The following is a 26,886-nucleotide window of genomic DNA, read 5'->3' on the forward strand; positions in this document are numbered from 1 at the left end:
AAAGAAAAACACATTTTTTTGCCAAAATTCGTTTTTATTATTCAACATAGTTCCCTTCAAGAGCGATACAACGATTATAACGACCTTCCAATGTTTTGATACCATTTTGGTAGTACTCCTTCGGTTTTGCCTCAAAATAGGCCTCAGTTTCGGCGATCACCTCTTAAATGCAGCCAATTTTTTTCCCTGCGAGCATCCTTTTGAGGTCTGAGAACAAGAAAAAGTCGCTGGGGGCCAGATCTGGAGAATACGGTGGGTGGGGAAGCAATTCGAAGCCCAATTCATGAATTTTTGCCATCGTTCTCAATGACTTGTGGCACGGTGCGTTGTTGTCAAATGTGAGCTCGCGCGGCACCCATTTTGCACAGAGCTTCCGCATATCCAAATATTGATGAATGATATGACCAACACGTTCCTTTGATATCTTTAAGGCCTCTGCTATCTCGATCAACTTCATTTTACGGTCATTCAAAATCATTTTGTGGATTTTTTTAATGTTTTCGTCAGTAACCACCTCTTTCGGGCGTCCACTGCGTTCACCGTCCTCCGTGCTCATTTCACCACGCTTGAATTTTGCATACCAATCAATTATTGTTGATTTCCCTGGGGCAGAGTCCGGAAACTCATTATCAAGCCAAGTTTTTGCTTCCACTGTATTTTTTCCCTTCAGAAAAGAGTATTTTATCAAAACACGAAATTCCTTTTTTTCCATTTTTTTTCACAATAACAAAAGTTGCTTGACAAAAGACGCTCTGTCTCACAAACTAATTGACATACAGACGTCAAATTTTGACACGATTCATTTGAAGGTTGGTGCTATATAAAAATAATATGCACTTAATACTAGCGGCGCCATCTATGTGTCAGACCGGGGACTTATCAGCCAACCTGTTAATTGATTCCTTCTTTCTAATGCTACTTTAGTGTATACATGACAGAACTCTAAAACAATTAAATCATGTTCAACTTCTTCGACATTTTTTTTACGGAATAACCATCAATGGAATATCCTTAAAATGATTGGTTAATATAGCGTTAACACTATAACTACCGGATCAGTAGTCTTGATTTCAACACTTCATGTTAATGAAATGATTTTTTTGAATTTTTACCATTTTTCTGTAGTTGGTTCATGACTGTCCCATTTTTCATCTCATATGAAGATCATATAAAGATCTAGCTAGTGCGTGATGATACCAGCACTAGGAATATACTCAGGAGAGTTTAACTCCAGATTACAGTTGGACAAAGACTCATTTATGCTGGAATGGAGAGTGCTCTCACAGTCTTAAATTCTGGTATAGAGGTAGTGGAATCTTGCCAGAGGAACGGCCTTCCTTACTAGGGACCCGCCATTCGGTTACGTTGTAAAGTCAAGTCTGAAAAATCAATACAAGGCAAGATCGACTAGATTTTTGGAAAGAAACCGTTTCTTTGAGACTCTCAAGGTATGTTTCCCACTGCAAGCAATAAAACTTTAAGAATCGCTTCCACCGTTCGAAGCCATATTCACAAAAAAACGCAAAGCAATTTGACCAAAAAAATTAACGTGTCCCACATTCCGTATGTTCTACTGTACATATCGGGATGGAACTGTTGAATATCGGTCCGGTTTAAAAATAAGCAATAAATGAACCGATCAAGTTGATTGAAGCACTTGCCTGCCCCAAGATGGAAGTGTAATTTTAAATACGAAACTTCCCCCCCAAACAGGTCCTGAATTATCTCACAATAAGGCACTGCCTTACCGGTGGTTCAGTGCATTGTGTTTGTTCACCCACGCCTCGAAAAAAAGATCACCAAAATAAAATCACGTTTTCATCAACAATATTCCATCAATGCAGTCCGGCCTGTCTCTTGGCATCCTTGTGCAGAAAGCAAACCAGAGCCCAGTGATCGGAAGGAGAGGGTCACAATTTTGGTGAGGAAAAGGATCGATTCCGATACATACTACAGCGAGACAAGGCGCATACATAAAACGCGTACACCCAAAACCGGGGTGGTGATATGTAGCTTCAGAACGTGCGGAAAACATTGCGGCCCGCTATATTTAGTATTTATTTATACGCTGAAAGCAACAACTTGCGACCGAGAGCCGGTAAACAACTATTTAAAATTGGACCACAACACAACACTGAAAAGAGGGGAGGGAAGGGAGGGAAGGCGAGACGAAGAAGAAGGCAACAAAAACACGTCACACACGCACGCACCGTTGTGCCGGTTCCTTTCGCTTTTTATCCTTCAACGGGTTGTATTTTCATCAAACGGTTGGCCTTTAATATGGATGTGAGTGTTTTGTTGCTGTTATTGTCTTCGTTTTCGCATGTTTGTTGAAATTGGGGATGCGGTTTTGTGTTGCATATTTTTCTCGCCACAATTCTCCCGCTGATGGATGTTTTCCTTTTGTCCGGCCAGGTTTTTCCATACCTTGCCGCGTTGTTTTTTTGCGTTTATTTGATTTGATTTCGATTAAAGTGCCCACGACACGGTACACGCGGATGCCGACGTGATAAAACAACAAGATCGTCCAAAGCCTCTGTTCCGTTTTTTTTTTCGGACTCCAAAACGCGAAGGTTGATGGCGCGGGTTAGCAAGTATTGACGTTGCTGTGGAGCTCACTATTTATACGACTAAAAACCTGAAGTTCCCATTTTGGGGGACCGCGATCCCTCTTTTGGTCCCTCGGCTATCCGACGGCAAATCGGTGCAATCGGTACCGGTTTGCTGATGTTATTTTGTTTCTGTTGCGGCTGATGATTTGTTTTCGTGCAAGTTGCAGCAACCCATCGAGATTGTTTTCGATCGCTCAGTTAAATACACAGTATTTATGTTCTGCTGCCCATCGGGATATTGCGAAAAGAGGTACAAATTTCACGAAAAAAAAACACAGAGGGAGAGTAAAAAACAACCCCTCTCCCTCCCCAACAACTTTCATCCCCTAAAGTGCCCTACACACTTGGTTGGGGGATGGTAGAGTACGCTGTTTACCAATCATATTCGTCGTTGCGCCAATGCGCGGATTGCAGTGCGCCAAACCGTCTACTACTGGCCGTGGCCACGTACCTACGCGGCAGAGTAGGGCAAAACGCGATCGGTTTACTTATCTTCTGGCCCACCCTCCATCACCCCCCTCACCCACAGTTTGATGCGCTGTGGTAAATTCGTGCGCTTAGTGATATGAGGCTAAATGTTGTTGTTGATGTTGTTGCTGTTGTTGCTACTGCTTCCCTTTGCCACACCATTTCACCGCCACCTCCTCCTCCTCCTCCTGTCACCCCACTCCCAAATGGGTTCGTTGAACCAACGTGCGCGACATGCGGTTCTATGTTTACACACGCAGATACGGCATGTCGGTGTATGGGCGTGGGGGGGAAGAAGTGTAATAGAATACACAGCAGCAGAAGCTGCAGCACACAGAAACAGAAATTAAAATAAACATCTGCAACCAGCAACAACAACCCCACCCTCACCGATCCTTATGACGCGAAACGCACAGGCGGTGGTAGCAATTGTTGTTTGGTAGTCAGCATTACGAGCAACGCAATAATCAAACCAATTCGCTAACGCTTGAGCCTGAGTTATGTTTTTTTGTGAAATGGTTCACGATCAACAAACGTTTGCGTTTGCGTCCTCAGATGATCGAGAGACCGGCCGGCAGCTTCCTGATGCTGATGAACGGGGAGAGTGCTGTGTGGTCGGCTCTGTTTTCGGTTCATCGCTTTGTGGGCTGGTTCTGACCCATTACGAATTGGGCAGAATGCATGACAAATGAATATATGATCCTTACGAATGTGATTAGTTCCCGCAACCCTTCTGCCTAATGTTGCGAAAGTTCCCCTTTAGGTTGGGTGATGTTTACATTTTCTACCCTCCCTCATATGTTTTATGGTAGGATGAGATTCTCGCTCTTTCTCTCTCTCTCTCTCTCTCTCTCTCTCTCTCTCTCTCTCTCTCTCTCTCTCTGTCTATCTCTCAAATAAAGATAATCTTAACGTAAGGGCAACTATTTTTAGTTCTACTGTCCAACAAGGTTGCCACACCCAGGCGCACACTGCTGACCACGAGAACGCTCGCCTTGGAGTAGTTTCGAAGGCGGCTTTCGAGCAATCAATGCCAAAGTAAAACACCCCCCGCCTGTGCAACTTCTCACCCCACACTGGTCTCCGGTGCTGCGAGACGCGTAACTTTTCCCTACGCACACACTCGCTTTCATTGTTGCCAAATTTGGGGGGGTTTGGGGGGCCGTTGCCACCATCCTGGTTGGTGCTATTGACAAGTTTTGCGCGTTTTGCGAGAGACACACATCGCCTTCCGGAATGTAGACGATGGCACACAATGGCAAACAAAACCGGGTGCGTGACGGGGGAATAGGTGACTGGGAAGGCAGACCCAACATCTCAACATCATGCTGCGCCAAGTTTTGTCCACTTTTGCCAATCGACAAATGGCGACCAATGGCGGCGTGGAAAAACGCCCCCCACTTTCCCGGCCCCACCAAAAGAAAAAGGCCCACAATGGTGGCCAACTGCAATAAATCAAACCCTCCATGGTCAACGGGCGCAACGGGTTGGCGGGTCAGGGTGAGCCCAAGTAAAAGCAACAACAACCAAAAAATAAAATAAAACAGGAACACCATTCACGCGCAAACTTCACACGCGCAGCGTAACGGTTTGGCGGAGGATTTCGGTGTTTGCGGAATTTTGTTTAGCTTCACTTTTCGGTAGCTCCCTCCGCATCGCAATCCCCCCGAAAACATCAAAGCTATTAGGAGGGGTATGTGTGAGGGGGGAGAGGGTGTGGGTCCGCACGCAGGGAAAGGGGGGACCCGGTACTATATTTCACCACGATATGGATTACGCGGGATAGCATAAATTTCGCGAGTCCTAGATAAAGAAAATAGCGAAACGGTGTCATGATCGCCGATTTGGAGAAGGGTGGGTATCTAGGAGGTAGGAGGGGTGGGGGAAAGGGGGAGATGAAGATGGCGGTTTGGGTGCGCTTGAAGTGCGGGCATGCTGAGTGAGTTCTATTTTAGCAAATTGGTCATTTTGTGACAGGGGGTTTCTCATTTGGGATGATGCATCCAAAAAGGGCGGAGGAAAAGAATTATAGCACTGCCTTGAGCGCCAAAGCCAAAATGACTTCACAAGCGGAATGTTTTTGTTTTTTTTGCTTCCTTTTTTCTGTTGTTTGCCGTACGGGAATTTGTTTTTTTTTTGTGTCCCCCTCTCGTGGGGTGTAAATATTTAGTACAAACAAATCATTGGTGAAGTGTGTCTAATCGGCAATTATCAGGACGTTCATCGTTATCGCAGGAACCGGTGTAGTAATTAACACTGTTGCGTAATGGATACTATGTGATACTTTTTGTTTTACTTTTGGTTTTACGAAAGGAACAAAGGAGGAATACGATTTTTTAATCGCTTCGCAGATTGGGAATTGTACTAAAACGTTGTACTAAAAACCGCTGTCTACGCTGTTTAGCAACGTGATCGTTTGTAGCTAAACCGTAACCTTCACCACCGTGCGTTCTTCGCACGCAAAATCGGGTAATTTAATCGCTAGAGATACGCTAACATAAAATCAACATCAACAGCTACTTGTAACTGACCCACTCACGTGTGTTGTGGCGAGACGGGAAGCGAGCAGCGAATTTAGCGACATTGGCTAAAAACTAGGGAACCCTTGAACCCCTTTTTAACACATGAACGAAACGCACGATCGTAGATCGTGAATATAAACGCCACCATCAAACTGAGAGTCTTCCCCCAAAAATAGACCGAAGTGTGCTGGACCGTTCAAAACCCCTTTCGTATGAACATCGTTGCGGACAAAGGAAGCGCGAAAGAGGGGCACCAACGGTTGGGAAGATATTCAAATTCAAAGCGTTGATAATAAAGCTTAATTTACACCAATTAATTTGTAACCTTGAGAGTCCATAACTGTGCATCCACAGCGTCCCCGTAGACGTGTGGTTGCTTCCTCCGCACCAAAGGCGCCACGCAGCCGGTACCGGTTCTGGGGCGGCTACCTCGTTGGTGTGGTGTGTGTCGCGCATGAATGTGCACTTCGACACCGAGTAGTGTATGTTTGTTTGCTGTGCGAGGAATATTAATTGCTTCCCGGCATGGTGGTGCACGCCGGGAAGAGATTTGGTTGGCTGCGGAAGGTGCGAGCGAATCAATCGTTCGCCGGGACATTGAAGATATCCAGCAATGTCATGTTTGCCGTTGCAAAGGCTCACAGTTTGATCTGATGGGGCACACAGTCAAACAACGCTCTGTGTGTGTAGCAGCTTCCGTATGGCTATCAATCGGTGGTTTGTTGAGGGTCCTCCGCCAAAACGGTGACCTCCAAGCGGTGTTACGGATCGATGGCTATCATCGGTGGCTTAACGCCGCGACGGTTATGCGTCACACCGCTCAGAACGCCCACACTAATCGGAGCTTTGGCAACACTGATCCAGAACCGGTTCTCCGGTACCAAGCTCACCAGATCCAGTGACATCAACCCAGCATCGTGATCGGAGCATATTTAGCAAAAATAAAGGAGTGATCTCGACGAAACAGGTTCTATTCTTAGCATGCGCTCGTTGTCGTCCATCCCGCACCCCCTTGCCAAACTTCCTTTCCAAGGTGGGACACTCCTTGTTTTAGTGATCTTGATAAATAAAGGTTCAGAGACACAGCCGCACGTCGTGCGCGGATCTCAGGTGTTCGAGGTTGTGTGTGAATCAACAAAACAAACAACTCTCTACAGGCACACAATTAGAAGACTGTTCCTACCCTTACGCAGCACCACCAGTCAGCCACCGCGGTAGTAGTTTTTTTTTTGTTGTCGGACCATGAAACTCCATGAAAAACAACGTAAACAAGCAAAAAATACACACCGTTCAAAACAAAAAAAAAGGAACGCAACCGATCCCGCGTTTACGCTTTAGTGAGCACACTCGCAGTGGGTCAGCAGCAATTAAGTAATTATCGCTCGGTATTAACCACTCTTCCGCCTACTGTCCGACAGTCTACTGGTACCTCCAGTTACTCCAGTTTGGGTGCTAAGTTAGAGCGGCGATAGAGCAACAGAACTTCGAGTTCTAGACAAGTTACCGTAGGTCGCTCGGAGGTCGACAGCCCAGCTGAAGATCACGATAGGTTCTAATGAGCTGAGGCGGAAACAGTTTACCGCTTTTTTTGAAAGCAAAGAACCTTTGAACCAGTGCAGCTGAGAAGTGTGGAAGGAATTAATAAACCCTTTTGGGTAATTAGACACTATTCATACTTCAAAAATGGAGAGTTTATTACCGTTTTTTTTGCACTGTAGAACATCTTTAGCTGTAGTGTATAGGTGAAGAGTTCGAAGCTATTGATGTCTGTAAGTTTGTTGTAACTTTTTAGAAACATATTAAATGTTCTGAATACACTTTATGGAGTAAATGGTTAGTATCTCTGGGTGTACAACATTGTACAGTCTATGCGATGGGAATTTCGTTCCGAACCAAGTCGGTTCGTTCCGTTCCTTCTGTGGAACGATTAAACTTAGGTGCTTAAAAAATCATAATTTTTGGAAACAACATGTTTTGTGCGTCTTGCGAAGTAGTAACGAGCTCGCTGTGCACCCCTGTGTGCCGAACTGAAGGTCGCTATCGAACACCTTCTTGGTGGGACATCCTCATTACATGACCCAGCCATCGTATCCTGCCGGTTTTCGCCACCGTCAGGATGTCCGGTGCGTCGTACAGCTCAGAAAGCTCGTGGTTCAACCTCCTTCTCCATACTCGATGCTCGAACACACCGCCAAAGATGGTCCGAAGAAGGCGTCGCTCAAACACTCGGATAGTCCAAGACTCGTGTCCATAGAAGACCACCGTGTGAAACAATGTGCGATATATCTCACATTTCGTGAGGTCTCGAAGTCTTCTGGAAGTCTTCCCGCAGTAAGCACGATTCCCCTGCAAAATGCGTCTTCGGATTTCGCTGGTGATGTCGTTGTCCGAAGTAACGACCGTCCCAAGATAGCAAGAAATTCTACTTGGTTGTCAAGGTTGTCGACTGATAAGACTAATATGTTTAATAAAGGTAACGAATTTGTAAAAATCAGATCACATAGGATTATTTCCATTTTCTCGTAAAAGTAGGTTCATCGAATCGACTAGGTTCAATTCGTTCCTTTAGGAAAAAAATCTGGTTCCGTTCCGTTCCGAAAAAAATGGAATTTTCCCATCACTACTTCAAACTGCATGGTAGGACGCTACAGCCCAAGCGAGTACGATTGTACAGCATAGCAACAGCGTTTGTGCCGGCACTGTGACGGGCCCTCTTGTCCATGTCTAGTGCGCTTCTCTCCAGCCTCCACGTAAGACCATACCGATACTGTGCAGTTTGTTTGCTTTGCCTCCCGCCCAGGCTAGCGTACGCGATTCCCAATGTCGGCCGGTACCACTCCCATGTGTACACTCCAGCACTCTGGAGTGTTGTGTTGGTTTGCCGGTTGTCTTCCACCTAACCTCCATTGCCCTGTCGGTGGCAGTACGCAAGATGCACATTCGGGTGCCTGTTACCGGTTGAACTTTACGTTGCTTGGGTCGCTCGTTCGGTGCACCGGTGTTGCTGCATCTACTTAAAGACCGCGATCGCACCGCGAGTCCACCACAACACCAACCACCCGTCGTGGTGGTGGGGGGTTTTTCTTTGCGCGCCCATTAAACGATGCGTACCGCCAGTATGGTGTATACTGGCAAGTACTGGCCTGGCTGTGTGTTAAGCGTGATTGCGTGAGGGGAGGGGGCCGGGCACCAGCGCATGCACCCGCCATGTAGACATGTGCAGAGGGCAATGCACTGTGAGTAGTTATTTTTTTTATCGGACACTTGCCACACGACATGTTTCGTTTCGTAATGGTGTACATTAGGCCGGCAAAGGCGGTTATGATCGTAAGCGAAACAATCAGCCTCAATCGTCAATATTGGGGCACCCTATCTACAATGATCGAGTAATGGAATTAGTACAACAATTACGCCACCAGAAGCTGTGAACAGAACCTCTGGAAGCCAATGGCTTCCAAATTGGCGTATAATGTCTAGCTACAAATGGAGACATCTTTCAATTTCCGAAAATTCCATAAGGGACCCCTGGCCGAAATAGGTTACGCTTTTAAGACAGCTATCATCATCTTTCACTTACTTGCGCTATGAAAATAGCACAGCGCCAACAGATAAGCACAACTACCGATGATGTGCAGTATCGATCACTGGCTCGTACGATACGATTTGATGATTTGTGCTTTCTTATCGTGTAGGGTGATGCTCTGGGCGGCGGTTACTACTGACACATGATAAAAGGAAAGACTGCAAGAGTTGTGGAACGGTGGCTAGATAACGATTTTCATGAAGTCATTGACCTCTTTCTCTTTTGTGAAGTTAATCATTGGTATTAGAAGAAGAATAAGAGCTAGTAATATAAGTTGTTTTTTGGTTATATGCAACCCACCATGAAGCACTTTCGTGGTGGTCGCCGATGATGCTCTTCTCCAATAGGTGCGAATTACATGACACGATCTCTCAACCTTTGTGGTAGAAAAAGTGCTCAAAACCGCACCACTCGTTCGATTTCACACAAAATCCATCGGGAAAGCCTACAGCATACTGTTCGCCGCCATCGTATGACTGGAAGGGTATGACTAAGCGCAACACGCGCGGAACTCTCGATGGGGTGGAACGCGACGCACTTGACAACTAAGTCAGCCGATCACCCTATCGGGTGCCGATTTCGCCGGTCTCGTGTTATGCTTGGTGCTGGCATAGGAAGAAACGTGTTCGCGCGGCTACTAAGTGGTGTCCCCCTGACTGTTTGTTTCGTTCTTGCGAATGAATTTCGTGACCACTTGCTTCTTGACCCTGCCTAGCAACGGAAGAACATCCCGTTTGTGGGTCCACTTGAAGGAAAACAAAAAATACATTGTACGACAGTGCCTCACCGTAAGGCTTATCATTTTTTTTCCTTTGGGAGTTTCGTATTTCGCTTGTTTGGGGTGAGCTTTTTAAAACTGCATACAAACTGCTCTGTCGCTAGGTGCCAGACGAGAGAAAGTGAGCTGTGTAAGGGTTTCATTTAAAGCGTGTAGCTTAAAAACCACGCTCCTTTTTTCCCTGCTCGGTCACCCAGACATTGTTGCTTCCTCTTATCTAACGGGGTAGCCTCTTGAGACGCTGTACCGTACTTGAGACGGTCTAATCGTTCAAGTACTTTTTCACCTACATTCGCAATGCGCGAATCGACAAAAATGTGCGAATCGACAGACCGATAACGCTGCCAGCCCTGGTTGCCATAGGGGCAGCGCACATACTGTGTCGATCGATCTGCTTTGCCTTCCAGTTGATAAGGGATGCGTGACTTGCGGAATGTGGACGATGAAGACTCTCGAGAATTGTGTTTGGGGTTTAGCATGTGGCCCTCCAGCAGATGTCGAATATTCTTGAATGTCGATGCCAACATCTCGTCCAATAGTGTGCTGTGAACCTAACGAACATGCTGGAATTTTGAGCGACTGGCCAAAAATAACCTTAAAAGAAAGCTTCTTCGCGTAGAAGATAAATAGCCACTTGTGCATAATTTGCCCGTACCGTCCTAGTTCCAGCGTGTGTGACAACAACACATCGGTGCTGTTGCCTACTATTGGTATGATAAACACATTTATCGTCTCTCCCGCGCAGCCGTTGACGGTAATTGCTTTAATTTACACGGCACGTCCTCCACATATGTGGGACCGGCTGAGAGTCGCTACCAACCACCGCTGGGATGGTCAGATGTGCCGGCCTATGTTCGGGATTTACTCCATCGTCAACAACCCACGTTTTGGGGTCACATACGGGGACAAATGAAGCCAAACGACAGGAAAGCTTACACTTTATTGGCCACCCTTATTCCAACTGGTCCGGAGCGCGTCGGCAATTGCTTCAACATTGCTTTGCTCCCTCGGAACGCGAAAGACCGGCCGGTGTCTATTGGTTTGTCAATTAGAGCAAAAGGATTAACAAGCCATCGACCCTACGGCGGGGGAGGACGATCGGGAATGTACGATACGGGCACAACAGGCCGTCGGCGTGTCGAGAAGCGCATCAGCTCTGCAGTTGTCAAACAAACACATCAGTAATCTTCGTCCATTGTTTCGGTTATTCTGTTCTTGTTTGTTTTGGGTTTTGCACAACCGTTGCAAGATGAGTCCGCGTAAAGGGACGAGAACTTTACGGGGACTCGTTAACCTTTGGCGTGGCGTGGACGCGTTTCGTTCAGTGTTGTGACAAACGTTCGACCAAACAACGAGGGCCATCCTGAAAGGTGACAGCACCATAAAAACCCCGGTTGGAAGTCGAAAGTATCGTTCGACATTTTCCTTTATTTTTATTCGTTTTTTTTGCTGTTGTTTTTTTTTGTCGTATATTGCCCAACAGTAACAGTTGGGTTGACAGTTCAGGCTTCTACGTCACGGGCGGGTTTGTTAGATAACGACCTCACGACCTCTATCTTGGAGAAGGAGCGCACCACCTACACGTCCAGACACTCGACTATGAATCGATATCACGCGTCGGGGGGTGAAGAAGTGATAAAGCCTAACACACTTATCACAAAATGTGCTGAACATGCCAGTGCCTGATCGAGTGCAGAGATTGACAACCCACAGGCGTTACGAGCGTGTTACAGTTGCAGGATAAGATGATGGGCTGCCTTTTGGTGGTCGCTTTGTTGCGCGGAACACGGAAAGCTGTAGGCATACTTGGAAATGATGAACCTTCTTGCGTTGCCTTGCCCGCGGCCGAATGCGCTCGGCGGAGAACCCCCTCCAGTCGGAACACCGGAGCACTCCATGGTGGAAGCGTTTTCTTATCGGCAAGCCTCGAAGCTTTGGCAAAGTTCTACGAAAGGGAGCTAGGCAGTGGCGGTTAGCAACAGGCAGACAACAAAAAAACCGACACGCACTGCCGTGCTGAAGAAGGTCGAAGTCGACGGCCGCGTACATGGTTGTGGGGGTGCACAATGTGGAGCAAATAAGATAAGTCAGAATTCATGTACGGATGCGTCTCCATCGGCAGAGTATGGGAAAGCAACAATGGGGAAGCGTTGGATAGTTGAGGACGTCCAAGCGCATTAAGCTACATCGAAGGCACTTTAGATTAGGCACAAATGCATCGAATACTTACGTCCTGCCCGATTTGTCCCATGTCTCCGAAGTATTCCACCATGGAGTACATTTATTGGAATCCCGTTTTGGCCGCAATTAATCAAACCGATTCCACACACACAAACACACGCGCGACACTGATTGGTTCAATTAGAAGCAAAGCGCACCAGAGGTTGCCTCCGAGATGTCTCCGAAAGCATCAATTCCACCAAACCGTCGTTGTGTTGACCGGGCAATCTTTGCCCAGCTCCGGACTTGTATTGCTTCTTCTTTTGTTTACTCTCTCTCCCGTACACCGGGCGCACACGCACACTTCCGCAACAGGCACGGACGCGTCGACAAACACACCCAATCTATTGCTTATCTCGTCGATATCGATTTGTTCGAAGCCGAAGCGAAACAATCGATCAGCGGGCAACAACACTATCGCACGGCGGTTTTTAGTACAGCACTACTATAAAAATACGCACGCCAGAATGATTTGATTTCGGGTAAAATCACTCGCTTCTCACACAGGACAGACCCAACCCGGGCTTTCGAGGTTGTGGTCGTGGTATAGATTCGATGTGTGACACTAAATTACTTCACCGCACGCTCACTACTTTCACTTTCGTTCGTTGCGTATACACTTAGTACAGGGTAGGTGCTGTATCGCTTGGTTTTTAGTACACGGAGAGCTAACACGTTCACTGTTTTCGATGACACTTTGCTGTGGAGAATGGTAAATTATAGGGTTACTAAAAATGATAACTTTGTCAGGCATGCATTGTACTAAACGGCTCGTTGGTCCATAAAATAAACCGTGGCCAGCGTAACTAGGCTAAACAAATGCAATGGAGGCGCAGGAGATAGACAGCCGGTTTCATAGGTTTCGTTTGTTTGCAGACGTTTCCAATGCAGCTTACAATGGCGCAATTGTTTTAACAGCTTCCATCGATACCGGTGCCTTCATCTCACCCATACAGGCCCGATCAGTCCTATGAACCATTCTCGAAGCGCACATACCGCACGCACGCTCGAACCACCTTCTCACGGACCGAGATTGAACGTCCCGGGGTTTAATACCCCCGGGTGTAACCTTGTTTATCTTACGCTTCATCGGTGACACTAGCCGGGCGCCATACGTTACACGCGCACAACACCACCATCTGTCAAATGGATCCGGCGCTGGTGATCGGAGTGATCGGTCCAGATCATCACGCGGAGGGGCATCTCCTCACGCTGGACCTTTCGAGTGAGGATTATGCCATTTTTCAGTGTGTTTTTTTTTGTGTGACTGTTGTTGTGTATCCTCCATTCGCGCTCGCGTACACTCACTAGTGGCGAATAGTGGGAAAAATACTATATTTAACTCAAAAAAAAGGTGTGTCGTTGCGTAGCGGTTGCGAGTGCGTGCGTGAGTTTGAAGCGTTCCTTGAACAGGTTTTGAGTTTGTTTTTTCTTTTTATTTTGGGGAGGTGAAAAAGTTTTCACTCATATACTCTCGGGCGATGTTGCCATGCTGCTATTCTTACTTAGTATAGCCCAACGTCAGGCAGGACGCTACAGTACTACAAGTTCGAGATAGATAAACGGTTCGCTTGTCTCTCTGTACTAAAGTGGACGGAAAGGGGAGAGGACAGGGAGAGAGAAAGGGAGAGTAAAAAAAACAGACAAAATGGACGCACCGTGGGGGACTGATGCGTTTGTCGAGCTTGTTTTGTTGTCGTTACCGTCGAAGGCAAACCGGCGACCGCGAGTTGTCTCTAGCCAAGGTGGACGGGCCATCGGTAGCGGGGAGTCATGTTGGTCCTCCGTTTTCCCCGATGTCCCACCACAACCTGATCGTTCCTTTGCTGCGATGCGTACCAGATATACAGCGAAGCCGGTTGTTGTTTACCCCATCTTGGCGTTTGTGCCTCCATCTTTGAGGTTTTGTTTTTTTCTTCTCTCTCTCTCTCTCTTTCTCTCTCTGCTCCTGCCAATTATCTCAAACTGCTTGCACCGTTCGCTTCCAGCATTAGCATCATCCTGCACCGGTACACTGGTGTGTGATTTCATCCACTGCATCTTTCCATACCGAGCGTGGAACGATTCGCTTATCATATCATCGTGCCAAACAGATATGATGGGGTTGTCCGGTGGGCACACCGGACAAACAGACGCGCTGCGAGGTTAGGGTTACTTTCGAGCAACAAGTTGTTTGTACCAGCGCCAGTTGTAGCTCTGATTGCACAAGAAGCTATTAAGCTACCAATGAACGATTCTATTAAGTGCTCATGCCAAAATTAATCGATTATTGAAATAGAACCCCGACTAGCCCAATAGGCAAAGCTTTTAAAATTATTGTAAAAACACAAAACCACAAAAACGGGCGAATGGTTTGGTTGAAATAAAAATTTCCTCCTTTCTTCTTCGTTTCATCTCACTCGGACGCCTTTGAAAAGGATTATTTTACATTGGCTATTGACACAACCTTCTACAAGGGGCTAATCCCGCTGGTGTGGTTATAATAATCGACAGGAAGAAAGCAAAACGGCGATGAAAATAGCTCCAAAATCACCATAAAACAATCATACCCAGTATAGTCGATGCTCGAAAAATCTATGCCATCGGTTTGGGCTTCCATCGATTGGGAGTGTGTGCCTTTTTTTTATCTCACTTCCATAAAATCTGTAAGTTCGATCGGTGAAACCGGTTTGTATGCCAGCAGGCAACCGAAAGAACCGATTTCGAAGGAGTCGGATGTTGCCTAAAAGAAAACAACACAAAAACACTAATAACACCAAGGGCTCGCCAGTAATAACGGCGACACATCCTTTTGGTCAGCTGGGAAAGATGATACCTGTGTGTAGGGGGGGAGTACAGGAATGAAGGATGGCAAGATGGGGTGGGATGGAAAAAAAGGCTGCGCATAATATCGCAATAATCGGATTCCTACACGCAACGGTATTTCCCTTTTGGGTTTCGGTTCCCGGGTGGTGATGATCCCATTTCCTGGCGATCGTGATGTTTTTTTTCCCCACTCATACTTGCTAGCACTGGCTCTGCAGCGATGGAAATGGTGCTGACACTAGAAATAATGAGGTGTGGATATCGGACACCGGGTGCAACATCGGTAGCAGACGGATGCAATTGCATTTTTACGTTTTCTTTTAATGGATTTTGGGCAGGGTAGGGAAAACTGTGTTGCTAATCCGAATATATTGTTACTTGCCAAACCCTGGCCCTGGCGTGCGCTTATGCACCACCAAGAACGTTGACTCGCCGAACGTGGTACGGTCATGCGTCATCGCATAGAAACACACTTCACTTTCGTTTTCACATTCGCGTTTGACAGATCGTTTGGAAGAGAGGTCTGCCCCCCCATCCCTGCCTTACGAAGCCGGGCAGCTTGTGTGGATGGCCATCTTCTAACCGGCCGGACTGCTTCTAATACCATTTTCCCTTTCAGTTTTCGTCCAATTAGTTTGTACCCGTGGGGGTGGGGGGACTAGGAAATGCAACTCTGTTTTTTTGTTGTTGTTTCGTCCCATCCCTACTGAATACATCGAAACATGCACCACCCGGCAACAGAGTCGCGGCTCGCAAAGGCTTTACCCGTGAACGCGCGCGCACGTGTTAAAGTCTAGAAATAGTCGTGCCAGTCGTAGGAGGAAGTGGGAAAAAGTGATACCTGGCACTCTCGCACTCTCACGCACCTTGTGCCCACCCTATTGCATCCTGCCGGGCATGGAAATCGTTCATTTTGCACAATATGACTGCACCAGCACGGCTATTTCATCATGCCTTTGGGCGATGTAGTACAAACACAATTCAATCGGTTTTGTGTACTCGACCACAGTGCATCAATAAAAAAGAGCCTCTAAACAGTGTATCTGTGTAACACGCCTCAATGCACGCACGGTCCTGTGTAAGGTGAAATTCTGCAATTGCAACTCGCACTGCACTGAGAGTGCAGTGTGCACACACCACACAGACAGACACTACACTAATTTCACTGCACTTTCAGTCACGCCGCCAGGGGAAAAGCCTACAAAATTTCCATCAAGTGTTCGACAGTGACAGATGTATTCGAGATCATCCATTGCATGATCGAGAAGATCATCTACCCTGAGGTACTTGAGTTTGCACTTAACGAACTTGACACTCGCAGTTCGCTGCAAGTGTCCATGATTGCTGCAAGGCAAGAGTCGTACTTAAACTGCAGGAAATATTTAATACATCACATATAAACACACTTAGCACATCGTTGCACACGTTGTAAAATCTTACATACATCACGTACCGTAACCGCTGTTGAATAAAAAAAAAAACACCCCACAACCCCTTTTCTCAAACACTCGGTGACAGCACGTTCGATTTCTTCCACTACTAGAGAACGCCACCGCGTACGCTTCTATGTGGTACTCGATTTGGAGCGGCACCGGTTTTCACGTCCGGTGCTTCGAGCTGTGGCCCAAACTACTCACAACGACGGCATTTGTTGAACTGAGTTGCGAGAGCGACCGCGGCACAAACTTGTCTCGTATCTCGCGATGGTTCGCGCGGGCACCCGGCACGCACACAACCAGCAACGCTCTGTAGCGCTTTGGTCCCGCTGGTGCGCTTCGTAACAAAGGCTCGTAAAAAGCAAAACACACAACCAAAACCGAGCTAACCGGCCTCCGATGGTCGCAGCCAACGAACACATGCGTTGCCACTCGCGCGAGTCTCCCCACTTGTGCGTTACGGGTGCGCGTACCGACGGGGTTGGTCGTTCGGGTAAATGTGTTAATGATGGTCGAGCGGGAGTGGTGGGAGGGGAGGGGTGGGTTTTGAGGGGATGATACTAAACAGCTTTAACAGTAGCAACAGCAGCAACAGCATCGCCAGCAGCTTCTCGCGCACCATATGATTCGTCTTCCTATCAAACAACAAAGAAAATCCTAGGGGTTGATAAAGGGCGATGCTGGGGTAAACGCCGCAAAAGAGGGGGTTGGATTCGTATGTGAGCACCCTTCTGGTTTGTATGGATGTGTGAGCGATGTTGCTACAGGTTGAAAATATAACACCAAAAAAAAAACTCAGCAAAACCGACAAGCCATACCCCGAAAGCAAAGCAACACGAACACGAAAGGCAAGCAGCTCATCTGAGATTTAGCGTAAACAACATCCAAACCCCCCTAGGAGCACTCGCCGCACAACCTGTGCGCTGTTCTGACACTCGATCGGCGCGACATTGCAGCGAGTGTGTCCTTATGCCGGGACGGTGGCAACTGCGAGAATGGTCGTAAGCCGATCAACAAACCACCCTTGCCATTCCCTGCTAGATTAGGGTGGGGAAAGAGATCGTTTAATTCATTATAAGATTACTTTATGATGGTAAGATTTCTAATCGGTTTGTTTACCACAACATCAGCAGACACCTTCTCGAAGGAAAGACCACGATGAGCGATGGGTAGGTGTGATATGAAATTGTTCGTTCCATCGTCACTGCCCCTGTTGTGATGCACAGCCCAGCACGGATGAATAAAGCCCTGATTTTTATGGGCAGATTTATGCACGGCCTGCACTGTAAAGGGCCATGGCGATAACGATGGAAGCTTGTTGGTTTTATATGTAGACAGAAACGTCATATGTTTGTTGTTTTCTACGCGGTGTTGAGGCCTTTTACAGTCATGGTTAATGATTCATTTGAAGTAAATAACCTAAGTAACCCAAACATAACCTGGATGAGTGTGGATGAAAATTATTCTTAAACAATTTTAATCTATTCATTATGTATCTTAAAAACAGTAATATTAATGACCTCACAGATGATCTCAATCGTGCATATTAGTGGAGGGTGAATATGATTCAGGATCAAGAATCTGAACTTACTGGCTGTGGAACTGAATGAATGAATCTGAATTCCTATTTCAAGCATTCATGAGGCCTCTGAGATTCTTTACTCATCTAAGATTTAAGATCCCCACCTTTGAGCCAACCGTGAATGTCGTTCCCTTACTCTCCGGTTATCAGTTGGGTCTAAAATTGGGTCCAAGTACCGCTTTAGGAGCAAGATCTGTTACTGCTTTGAGGATTCACGAATCTTTTGAGAGTCGATTCCTGATTTGAATGACTCCTTTACTAAAGATTCATTCGAATGACTCTTTTCAAAAGAGTCATTAAACAGAACACTAGTGCATATCTATCATTTTCATTTTAAATTACCATAATAAATAGATGAACATAAGCCAGGTTGTTCGGAATCATTCGCATCAAGTGCAACACCCAGCCCGCCCATAATAGGTTGTTCGCAATTGAGGAAATTTCTTCTTGTTTCGTTGTTTTCAGAAATCAGACAAATATATTGACCTAAAATTAAATTATAAGGCGAGTTTTACACTCAGTTTCTAAGACATATCTCAAAAGTAGAAGATCCTTAGTTGTTTTGTGGTAAAATCGAAAAATAATTTATTTTGCTTTTGCTCTGTTCGTAATATTTAGAATCAAATGAACCTAATCTAATGATTGTTTAAGATATTCTTTAGTAATGATTGCCCAAAGAACTAAATACTTTTCCCCGTGCTCCAGCTACGCTTCCAAGGGAAACATAACGCCGAAACTTCTAATTCATCTCAAACGCTTCCCTAAGCCGGTCGTCGTCGTACCTCAATTTTCACTCTCACTCTCACCGGTGAGCGTTACACTGCCGGCCCCCCGTGCCGGCATGCGTGCGCTCTAGATGACTCGTAAAGGAAGTGCGTGCCTTCGTCCCTCAACTGGGCCTCAACCAGTACGCATCCCTCTACATGCCCTTTCTATCGTTTCTATGTTTTGCTTCTTTTGCTCTTGCTCTTGCAGGTGCTTTCCTGCCGGGTGCGGTAGTACGCACAGCAGTAGGTCACACTAGTGAAAGGATGTGAGTGAACGAACGCGCTTCCACCGTTGTTTCCTTTTTCCTTGTTCAGGGGAAAAGCCGAGTAGCGAATAGAAGAGGGCTTTATGCGTTTCTTTGTTTTTTTGCTGTTGTTGTCATCATTGTCGTAGTCCTGAGCAGTCGTTTGTCCCAGGATTTAGCGAAATGCGATTTTGGAGAATTGTTGCCGGACGCGTGGTGGGTGAAGGGTGGGAGGGTGAGTTCTTTTATGTTCATTTATTCCGTTTGTTCAGAGGCAGAGCCCGTGTGAAAGATGTAAAGACGACCCGGCGAGCGAATTACCATTCCCGATCCTGCTCGCCTTCAAATGACCTCGGATAGGGGTGAAAATGAGCGAATTGGGCTGTTGATGGATCGAAAGTGGCGCGTGGGGCGAGAATGGAAGAGGAGGTCCTGCCCGAGAACGGGTGGCAAGAATACATTTTGGAGAATGTTTAAACTTTTATTTCCTTCCCTTGGCGTTCGAGGTAGCGAAGCAGCGATAGTAATGAGCACCGGCCGGAAGCCCCCAATCCCCGCACACCCGCCTTGAGTGTGTCCTTCTGCGGGGAATATGGGGTAGGTTGTGGCTCGGTTACTCAATCGCCACACTGCGTACCATTAATGTTGTTTCACACACTGCGCCTAACCTTGCCCAACTGCGTTTCGGTTATTTCGGGACGGATCAATTTTCTTGCTTTGGTGTTGCTTTTGCGCGTCGTGTAAGTGCGGATGAAAATCGATAAATGGTAAATTCTATGCCCAATTTTCGCTTGCTTTATTAGAGAAGTACAACAAGGCAGAGATAGGTGAGTGGCGTGGTAGAATTCACAGCCCCACAGTGAGTTGCGTGACTTACGTTGGTACTCCGGACTATTGGGTAGCTGCAATCCATGCGTATTAGAATGGCGCTTGTGGATGGAAAATGTTGGCCACCAATATCCAAAACGACACACTGACACGTTAATCCCTCAGTGGATTTATGAGGTTGCCCACCGGAAGGAGGAGGAAACGCCCGGGTGTTGTTGTGTTTTGCATGCGTGAGTTGTTTCATACGCAAATAATAATTCCCATTTTACTACGCCGCATTTGTGAATAAGCGTAGTAAAAATGTGTTTGACACAAGCAACAAAAATAGATAAATCGGGAAACGGGGCCCAAAACGGTGATGTTTGTGTACGAGCTGTACGAGCGAAAGAAACGGGGGAAAAGATGGACGTTTTGAAATTGATTTCTTCCTTTGCTGATTTGCTTTTCCGCATCCACAGCTCAACGGCTCATGATTGACATTTTCGGCTAGTTTTCCCCCTTCAGTTGGGTAGAATGACAAAACCATTTGCCCTCGCCGTTGGTTTGATGCGCGCGTACAGCGTAATAGACATTTTGGGCCATAATTTCATTCGCCTCATGAAAAATGACAACCTCATATCGAAATCTCGCAAAGGGGAGAGCGTAATTTCCACTTTTCCCAGATCGTAACAAAGTAACGGCACGTTCAAGGACACGCTGCCCGGGACATGGCGACGGGGACTATCCAGCGGACCATCCACACCACAACGCACCGAACAAAGAACCGAGTGGGAACCGAGAGTTCTACGGGGGACCATGCCAGAAAAAAAGGGGTTTCCTCGCACGTTCCCGCACCATGCAACTGGTTGCCCTTTAAACGCGAGAAGGACATCGAAATCAACCGGGATGGCTCTCTAGCCCACACTGTAACACCAACAAGAACAAAACAAAAAACTCGGGATGTCTAAAAATTGAGTGCACAATTCTGGACCTGCTGCTCTCCAGAACTCACGCAATCCCGCACTTTGTAGTGTGTTGGTGCGTATGCGTTGGATTACGTAAACAGCCATGCGGCTGGGCTGGTTCCTGCCGGAGAGTTCCCGAAGGAAAGCGTTGAAATTGCGTGCGGGCACAATTGCGCGTTACATTGTACAGTTCGTGGCGGGGATTGTGGAATGGGCCGGCCAAACGAAGTGCGTGAGATCCCTTCATGCGGAAAGTATCGAACCATGCGAACCCGGGGCAGGATAGGGACAGCGATACCGTATCCTACGGGAACTTGTTTTGCTCGGTGGCTCTTCTTTGCACCGGCAGGGCATGAGGGTTTACTTCTTCCAGAATCGATCCGTTGTGTGCGTTTGGTTTCGCTGTCTTGCTTGTGGTAATATTTTAGGTTCGTTCGGTTTTAATCTTCCAGAAACTAAGCGCACATTGTACGCAGCTCGGTGTGGTGGATAAACGATAATTACATTTTTTTCCTTGGGTTTGGGAACCTTTGTCCCGGGGTAGTTTCGGGGATATTCGGGAAAAGGGCATCGTCGAGAGTCGAAATCATCATCGATTTTGTCCGTGTGTGGCGGTTCCGGTTCGTTGAGCTCCGAGCTGCTCTGCCGTAGCGGAGAATTGATGGGTTGACGCAGTGTTGGCTCAGAGGGTCTTTTAGTGTTGGTTGGGTTGGCCTTGGAATTACCAAAAACCGGCAAACAAAGCACGAACCTTAAAGTAAGCTCATACAGGAAGAAAAGTGATATTTATTAAAGCTCGTTCTTTGCTATTTAATTTCATACACGCCAACCTCGATCAAATTCTTACTCTCGCTGCTACACTCCACAGTAAATAAATTCAACCCCGAATCACATTATCAGCCAATTATCTGCATTCGTCAAACTCGGCCCACTCGGGTGCGCCAAGCCCCAAGAGTAGATCGGGATGGCAAAACTCACCAACGGCATCAAAAACCGCAACGGACGAAAGTCGACTCGCCCGATAAGGTTCGTAAGCCAACGCAAACAAGCAGTGGGCTAATGGTTTTGCTGCGCAGTTAGAAGCAGTCGCCAGTTTGGCCTATTTTTGATGCATCTGCTCTTCCCCTTTTGGTTGGTTGATGCCGGGATGACCGCTGCTGCGACATTCGCGCTGTGACTGCAGGAAGATCGAGGGCACTCACAGGTGTACTCCAAACTTTGCCCACTCGGTGCAGTCTATCGAGGACACGGTTAAGGTCAATGGGGTTTCCGACGGGTGAAGTGGATGTGGGCGTTGTTCAAGATGTTCGACAACTATCCGTTGTAAGGCACCTAGAATCTAGGGCATGATCCAGACATCGTAAATAGTAATATTCTATTGGGAGTTCGACAATTCCTCTGATTGACTCATATCCATTTACCCTTGTAGCGTGGATGGCTTCTATGAGTTAGTCAGAACCCATATACTTGCCTTAGGTTTAAGGTCATGGACACTACCATGGAAAATTGAGATATCTCTTTGAGATCTAACATTGGACTTATAAGTGAAACACGCATTTAGTCTAGTCGTAAGAATGTCTTCAGAGTAACCTCAAAATCTCAGAATATCAGAGGAGAATAGAGCCAATGTGATGGCTTCAGAATACTGCGAGTTCGATACATCATATAAATTAGAAAATATATGACTTCATATTTCACTTCAGTTTTGACAACAATCAAAGTCTTACCATGTTGTCTCACTACACGGAATAGCTAAACAAAAAGTCATCAAATCAAACGAAAGAAATCTGCACAGCCCACGATAACGACCCACCGAAAACATCGGCCCAAAGAATAAAGATACTAACCGCCAAATGTGGAGTCCACTCATCCGTCGAACGCGTGTTCCACACGGTACCGGCGTGAAGTTGGCGCAAGGAACCACTCAGTCTAGCGTTCAGTAAATAAATATCGCGCTTATCGTATGGCACCTCCATATTTGTTTGGCTTATTTGTTTGGCCCGTCGCAGCTCTCTATCCCTGCACAGCTATCGCCGGGTTTTTTTTCTTCCTCACTGAACCTTCAGTGTCTTTTTGTTTTGTTTTAGTATTCACTACACAACTAAACCGACCCACCAGTAAGCCGACTGTTATCAGGTATTGCCGGCAATGACAACGGCAAACATTGTGTATTCTCTGCGTTTTTGTTCGTTTGTTTATAACTTCTGCACCAATTACCGCTAGCTAGTGTAACTCCCATTGGTGATGCATTCGACACATCGCCAGGTGGCGCAACGCCTTACGCACATGCCCCAGCGGCATAGAGAACAGATCACCCCCGCTGCATGTGGGTGCTTCGTTTTGACAGTTTTGGCGGTGGTGAAGCGTAGATCCGAACGAAGTAAAAGCGCCCGAGACCAAATATTTGTCTTATCAACCAACCGGTCGCGAATTATCAGCTGTTGTCAAGGCTATGCGTAGCCGCGGTCGTAGACACCGGGCTTTTGGATAGATCATGGTTTTGGACGATCATGAAGCGTTGGGTGTGTTCCATGGGATGTGAATATTTTCGTGCATCTGATGTTATATTAACGATATTTACTACACGACACCTTCGTCGAGACCTTTTGGGGGAAGTTTTGGGTGAGTTGGGGGTTGAAAAAAAAAACCTCAATAAGATGATTAGCGGCCACGATGTAATTGTATGTTGGTTTGGAAACTAACAGTTCCGTTGTTAAATAGACATTAGATAATCGTTTGATAATATTGATAAACAAACACGATCCACTACCATTCGCTGCGCTCGTTATGAAAACCGCCCGGTTTCAATTTAGGCACATTAATTGCAGTATCTATTTACTCGATAACAGCGGACGCGTATCATCCACACTACCACACACGCGCACGCCCGCTTTCGCGGATGCGTGTGTGCTTTGTTCAAGCTGTTGTGCGAGCGTTCATTTTGGGGTACGCATCGCATCATGTGCACGGGAACAGCGCGTGCACGGTCGCGTCCATTTTGCGTCCGTGCGCACACCAACACAGGCGCATCCGATCGGTTAAAGCGATCCACCACCACCAACACACACGATTTTGCATGGCACCGGGGTACGGGGCGACATTATCAAACCTCGTTTAGTTGTTGGGCCATCGCTCTCTTCTTCTGGGCATAAATGGGGCTGGCCGTCAGGCAGTGCCGCGCCACTGTTGTTATTTTCAATTGCCGCCGCACGACAAACCGACCACCGTGACCAATATGTGTGATACGGAGAGGGGTTTGCTGCGATTCTTTCCCTTCGCTAACTCACAACAACTCGTTAACAACCAAACAACAGAGCACAACATGAAAAAAAAAACGAATGAAACAACTCACTGATAAAACGATTACAATTCTTTGTTTATTTAAAGACAATAAATGGGTTTTCTTTTCGCGTGCGCGCAGCATTTCACTTGGTGTGTATGTTGTGCCGTTGTTGGTTTTCTTCACCCTGTATCCCTATTGTTGCGCACGTTTGCGATCGTCGCCATCATTCGTGCGCTCGTACAGTTGATGGTGTTGGTGTGTCCGTAGGAGGGAGAGCGCACAGCTCGCACCATATTTGGGGCGGGTTAGGCTACGACCGATAATACTGCTTACATGCATGAATGTTTTATATTAGCTCTTCAGTGCACCAGCAAGAACACCTCTCAAAACTTAAAAGAAATAGAGGGAACTAGTCCTCTTTAAATCTCTGAAGTTGTGGCTATTTTTAGATTAAGATGAAGTAGCGAATTTTATCACAATTTCAACCAGTATTTAGTAGGTGTTAAATGATGTTAAATTACTCTTCCGAAACCACGCCAATAACCTGAGACTCAACGCATCACGTCTAGAAGTTCCAAACCAAGAAAAAAACAAGGGATTAAACGTTCGCTTGCCTTACGGGAATGCAGCACCGCACGGTAACTGATTTATAATTATTTTGACAACGTAAGGTAGAAGGAGGTCAGCTGCGGTTGTTATATTCACCTTAAGCAGCACTTGATCAAAACCGGTGGACGGTGGCGTTGACCAAAAGCGATAAATATAGGTCTCTGAGGGAACACGGCGGTCTGTGCATTGTTCCCATACTGGACCTCCTTGAGCGATCACGGTCCTTACGATCGATTATAATTTTAATTTAAAAAAAGAAAACTTGCATAATGAGATTCTTTGGATGTGAAGTTTAAAATTGTACACCACCAGTACACCCCTATATTAAGACGACAATGTTTACCGTACATTAAGAAGTAATTATACACCGTGGATGAAGTAATAAACACAGAGCCTGTGTAAATAAAGCAGGTTTTTATTTATTAATTTGTGAGAAAAGTAACAAAAACAAAACAGCGCTGCTCCATGCAATGCTGGCAGCTGTTGGATGCAGATCGACTAATTCGTACTTGATTAAAATGCTTCACACACGTTCTCAAAATGTATCAAATGATCGCGATCGCATGTAGTATTATACCCCAGACACACTCACATCAGTAACTGCTGCTGAATCGGTTATCGGGCGAGTTAGCTTTTTGGAGCATTTGCATGTTGGGGGAGAGATTGCTGGATTAATTTCGTTCAATTGCTAACGCAACCAACCTGCGCGCTGGTTGGGGCGAAACGTGAGCTATAAATTATAATCGCTGCTAGCATATGCAGCAAAGGCTAAATGCTGCGTCAGTAATAAACTTGTGTGGCGTGTGACACATGTGCTAAAGCTATAGCCCAGCGCTCGGATCATCACCCACGGCAGAATGTGGCGTGTGTTGTGTATTCTATTTTGTATCACTTCAACCGGCTGGTTGCATTGATGCGTCTGGTCGCAAATCGATTGCGTTGCGCCAACGGAACACAGCAAAGTCCACTGCTTCCCAAGCGTTGACCTCATTTCGTTCAAAGCATCGCAGAAACGCATTTAAACCCAACTCGATCGAAACTGTCGCACCCATTAAGACAACGAACCAAGTGGCAAGTCTTTTGTCTAGCGGATGAAATCATCGTCGCTGGCAGGAACAAAGTTAACAAAGGTTGCATCGGACAGACGGTGGTGGCGTGTGTGTACCTTTGCACCCTCTGGAGCACCCCGTTGGGTAGGGGGAAGTCTGTCTTATCGGCGTGAGGAGCAGACAACAGTGGTGGACAGCGATTGGAAGGTGGTTATAATCTGCCTGACAAACAATCGATCATGAAGCAGACGTCGCACACTTCACCGTTCCAAATGGCCCACCCAAAAGGAGCTTCTAAGCGGTAAAGTCTGGGCTCGGCGTGTGTTGAAGTTGCTGCCACCGCTGACAAATAGAATCGTAGCAATGAAAACTTATGCAATCGTTAGAACGTTGAAGGTTAGAGGCTACTCGTGCATACACCCATTAGGATCTACACATCGCGTTTGGCTTTTGTTTACAATCAAACCAGAGACGACGTAATGCAGATCCATCGCTCAAGCGAATAGATTTACCCTCGAGCATATTGGTTCCACCGATTCTGTTCGCGCTGACACGACAGTAGCTTCCAGTGCGATAACGTACCATTCCCGGTGGTGCATCGTTCGGTTGCTGCAGTAGGCACAACAAAACCCAAACACGCATCCAATGGAATCTGTCTCATCGCAAACACCAGCAACGTTTGGCAGCACAGAGCACGGTGGTAAGCGGTGTGAGTAATGATACGGCTAATAACAAACACTATAAATAAGTACACCAACAGCCACGTACGGGACATCTGTGCAAAATTGTCTTTCATGTGGGAAAATAGACAACAAATAAGCAAGCATGGAAGATTTGTTTCCGGCCGCTCGAAAGTGGCGGTGGGGCGAGACGCTACAAAGTTGAAGTTGACAAGAGTCCAACATGAGTCGTCTCACGCTACAGAATCGTGTGCTATAGAAACACATCCTTATTGCCTCAGTTCCGATCAGTCTCAGTATCAGCAGATGATGAATGAATATACGAGGAGATGTTTATAGAGCATCTATTTCCGAACGATCCCATCCGAGCTTCGAGCTAGACGAGATATTTGGCTATCCTTGGCTATTCGCCTTTGATGATGATGATGATGATGCAATAAAGTGGAATAGTGTCGTGTCGTTGGGTAAGGAGTCG

General features: G+C 46.6%; 1 protein-coding gene across 1 annotated transcript in view; it reads right to left on the reverse strand.

The window, feature by feature from the left end:
• LOC128302380 (sestrin homolog) overlaps positions 1 to 16,449 on the reverse strand; it is a 30,199-nt gene extending 13,750 nt beyond the window's left edge. The window contains exons 1-2 of the mRNA XM_053039190.1: positions 16,429 to 16,449; positions 12,194 to 12,883 (exon numbers count right to left, since the gene is read on the reverse strand). Coding sequence (XP_052895150.1) covers positions 12,194 to 12,244 — 51 coding nt within the window. The 5' untranslated portion in view covers positions 12,245 to 12,883; positions 16,429 to 16,449. The remainder of the gene's footprint in view (positions 1 to 12,193; positions 12,884 to 16,428) is intronic.
• Positions 16,450 to 26,886: the final 10,437 nt, after the last annotated feature.

The sequence above is a fragment of the Anopheles moucheti genome, chromosome 3, assembly GCF_943734755.1.
Source record: "Anopheles moucheti chromosome 3, idAnoMoucSN_F20_07, whole genome shotgun sequence".
NCBI lineage: Eukaryota > Metazoa > Arthropoda > Insecta > Diptera > Culicidae > Anopheles > Anopheles moucheti.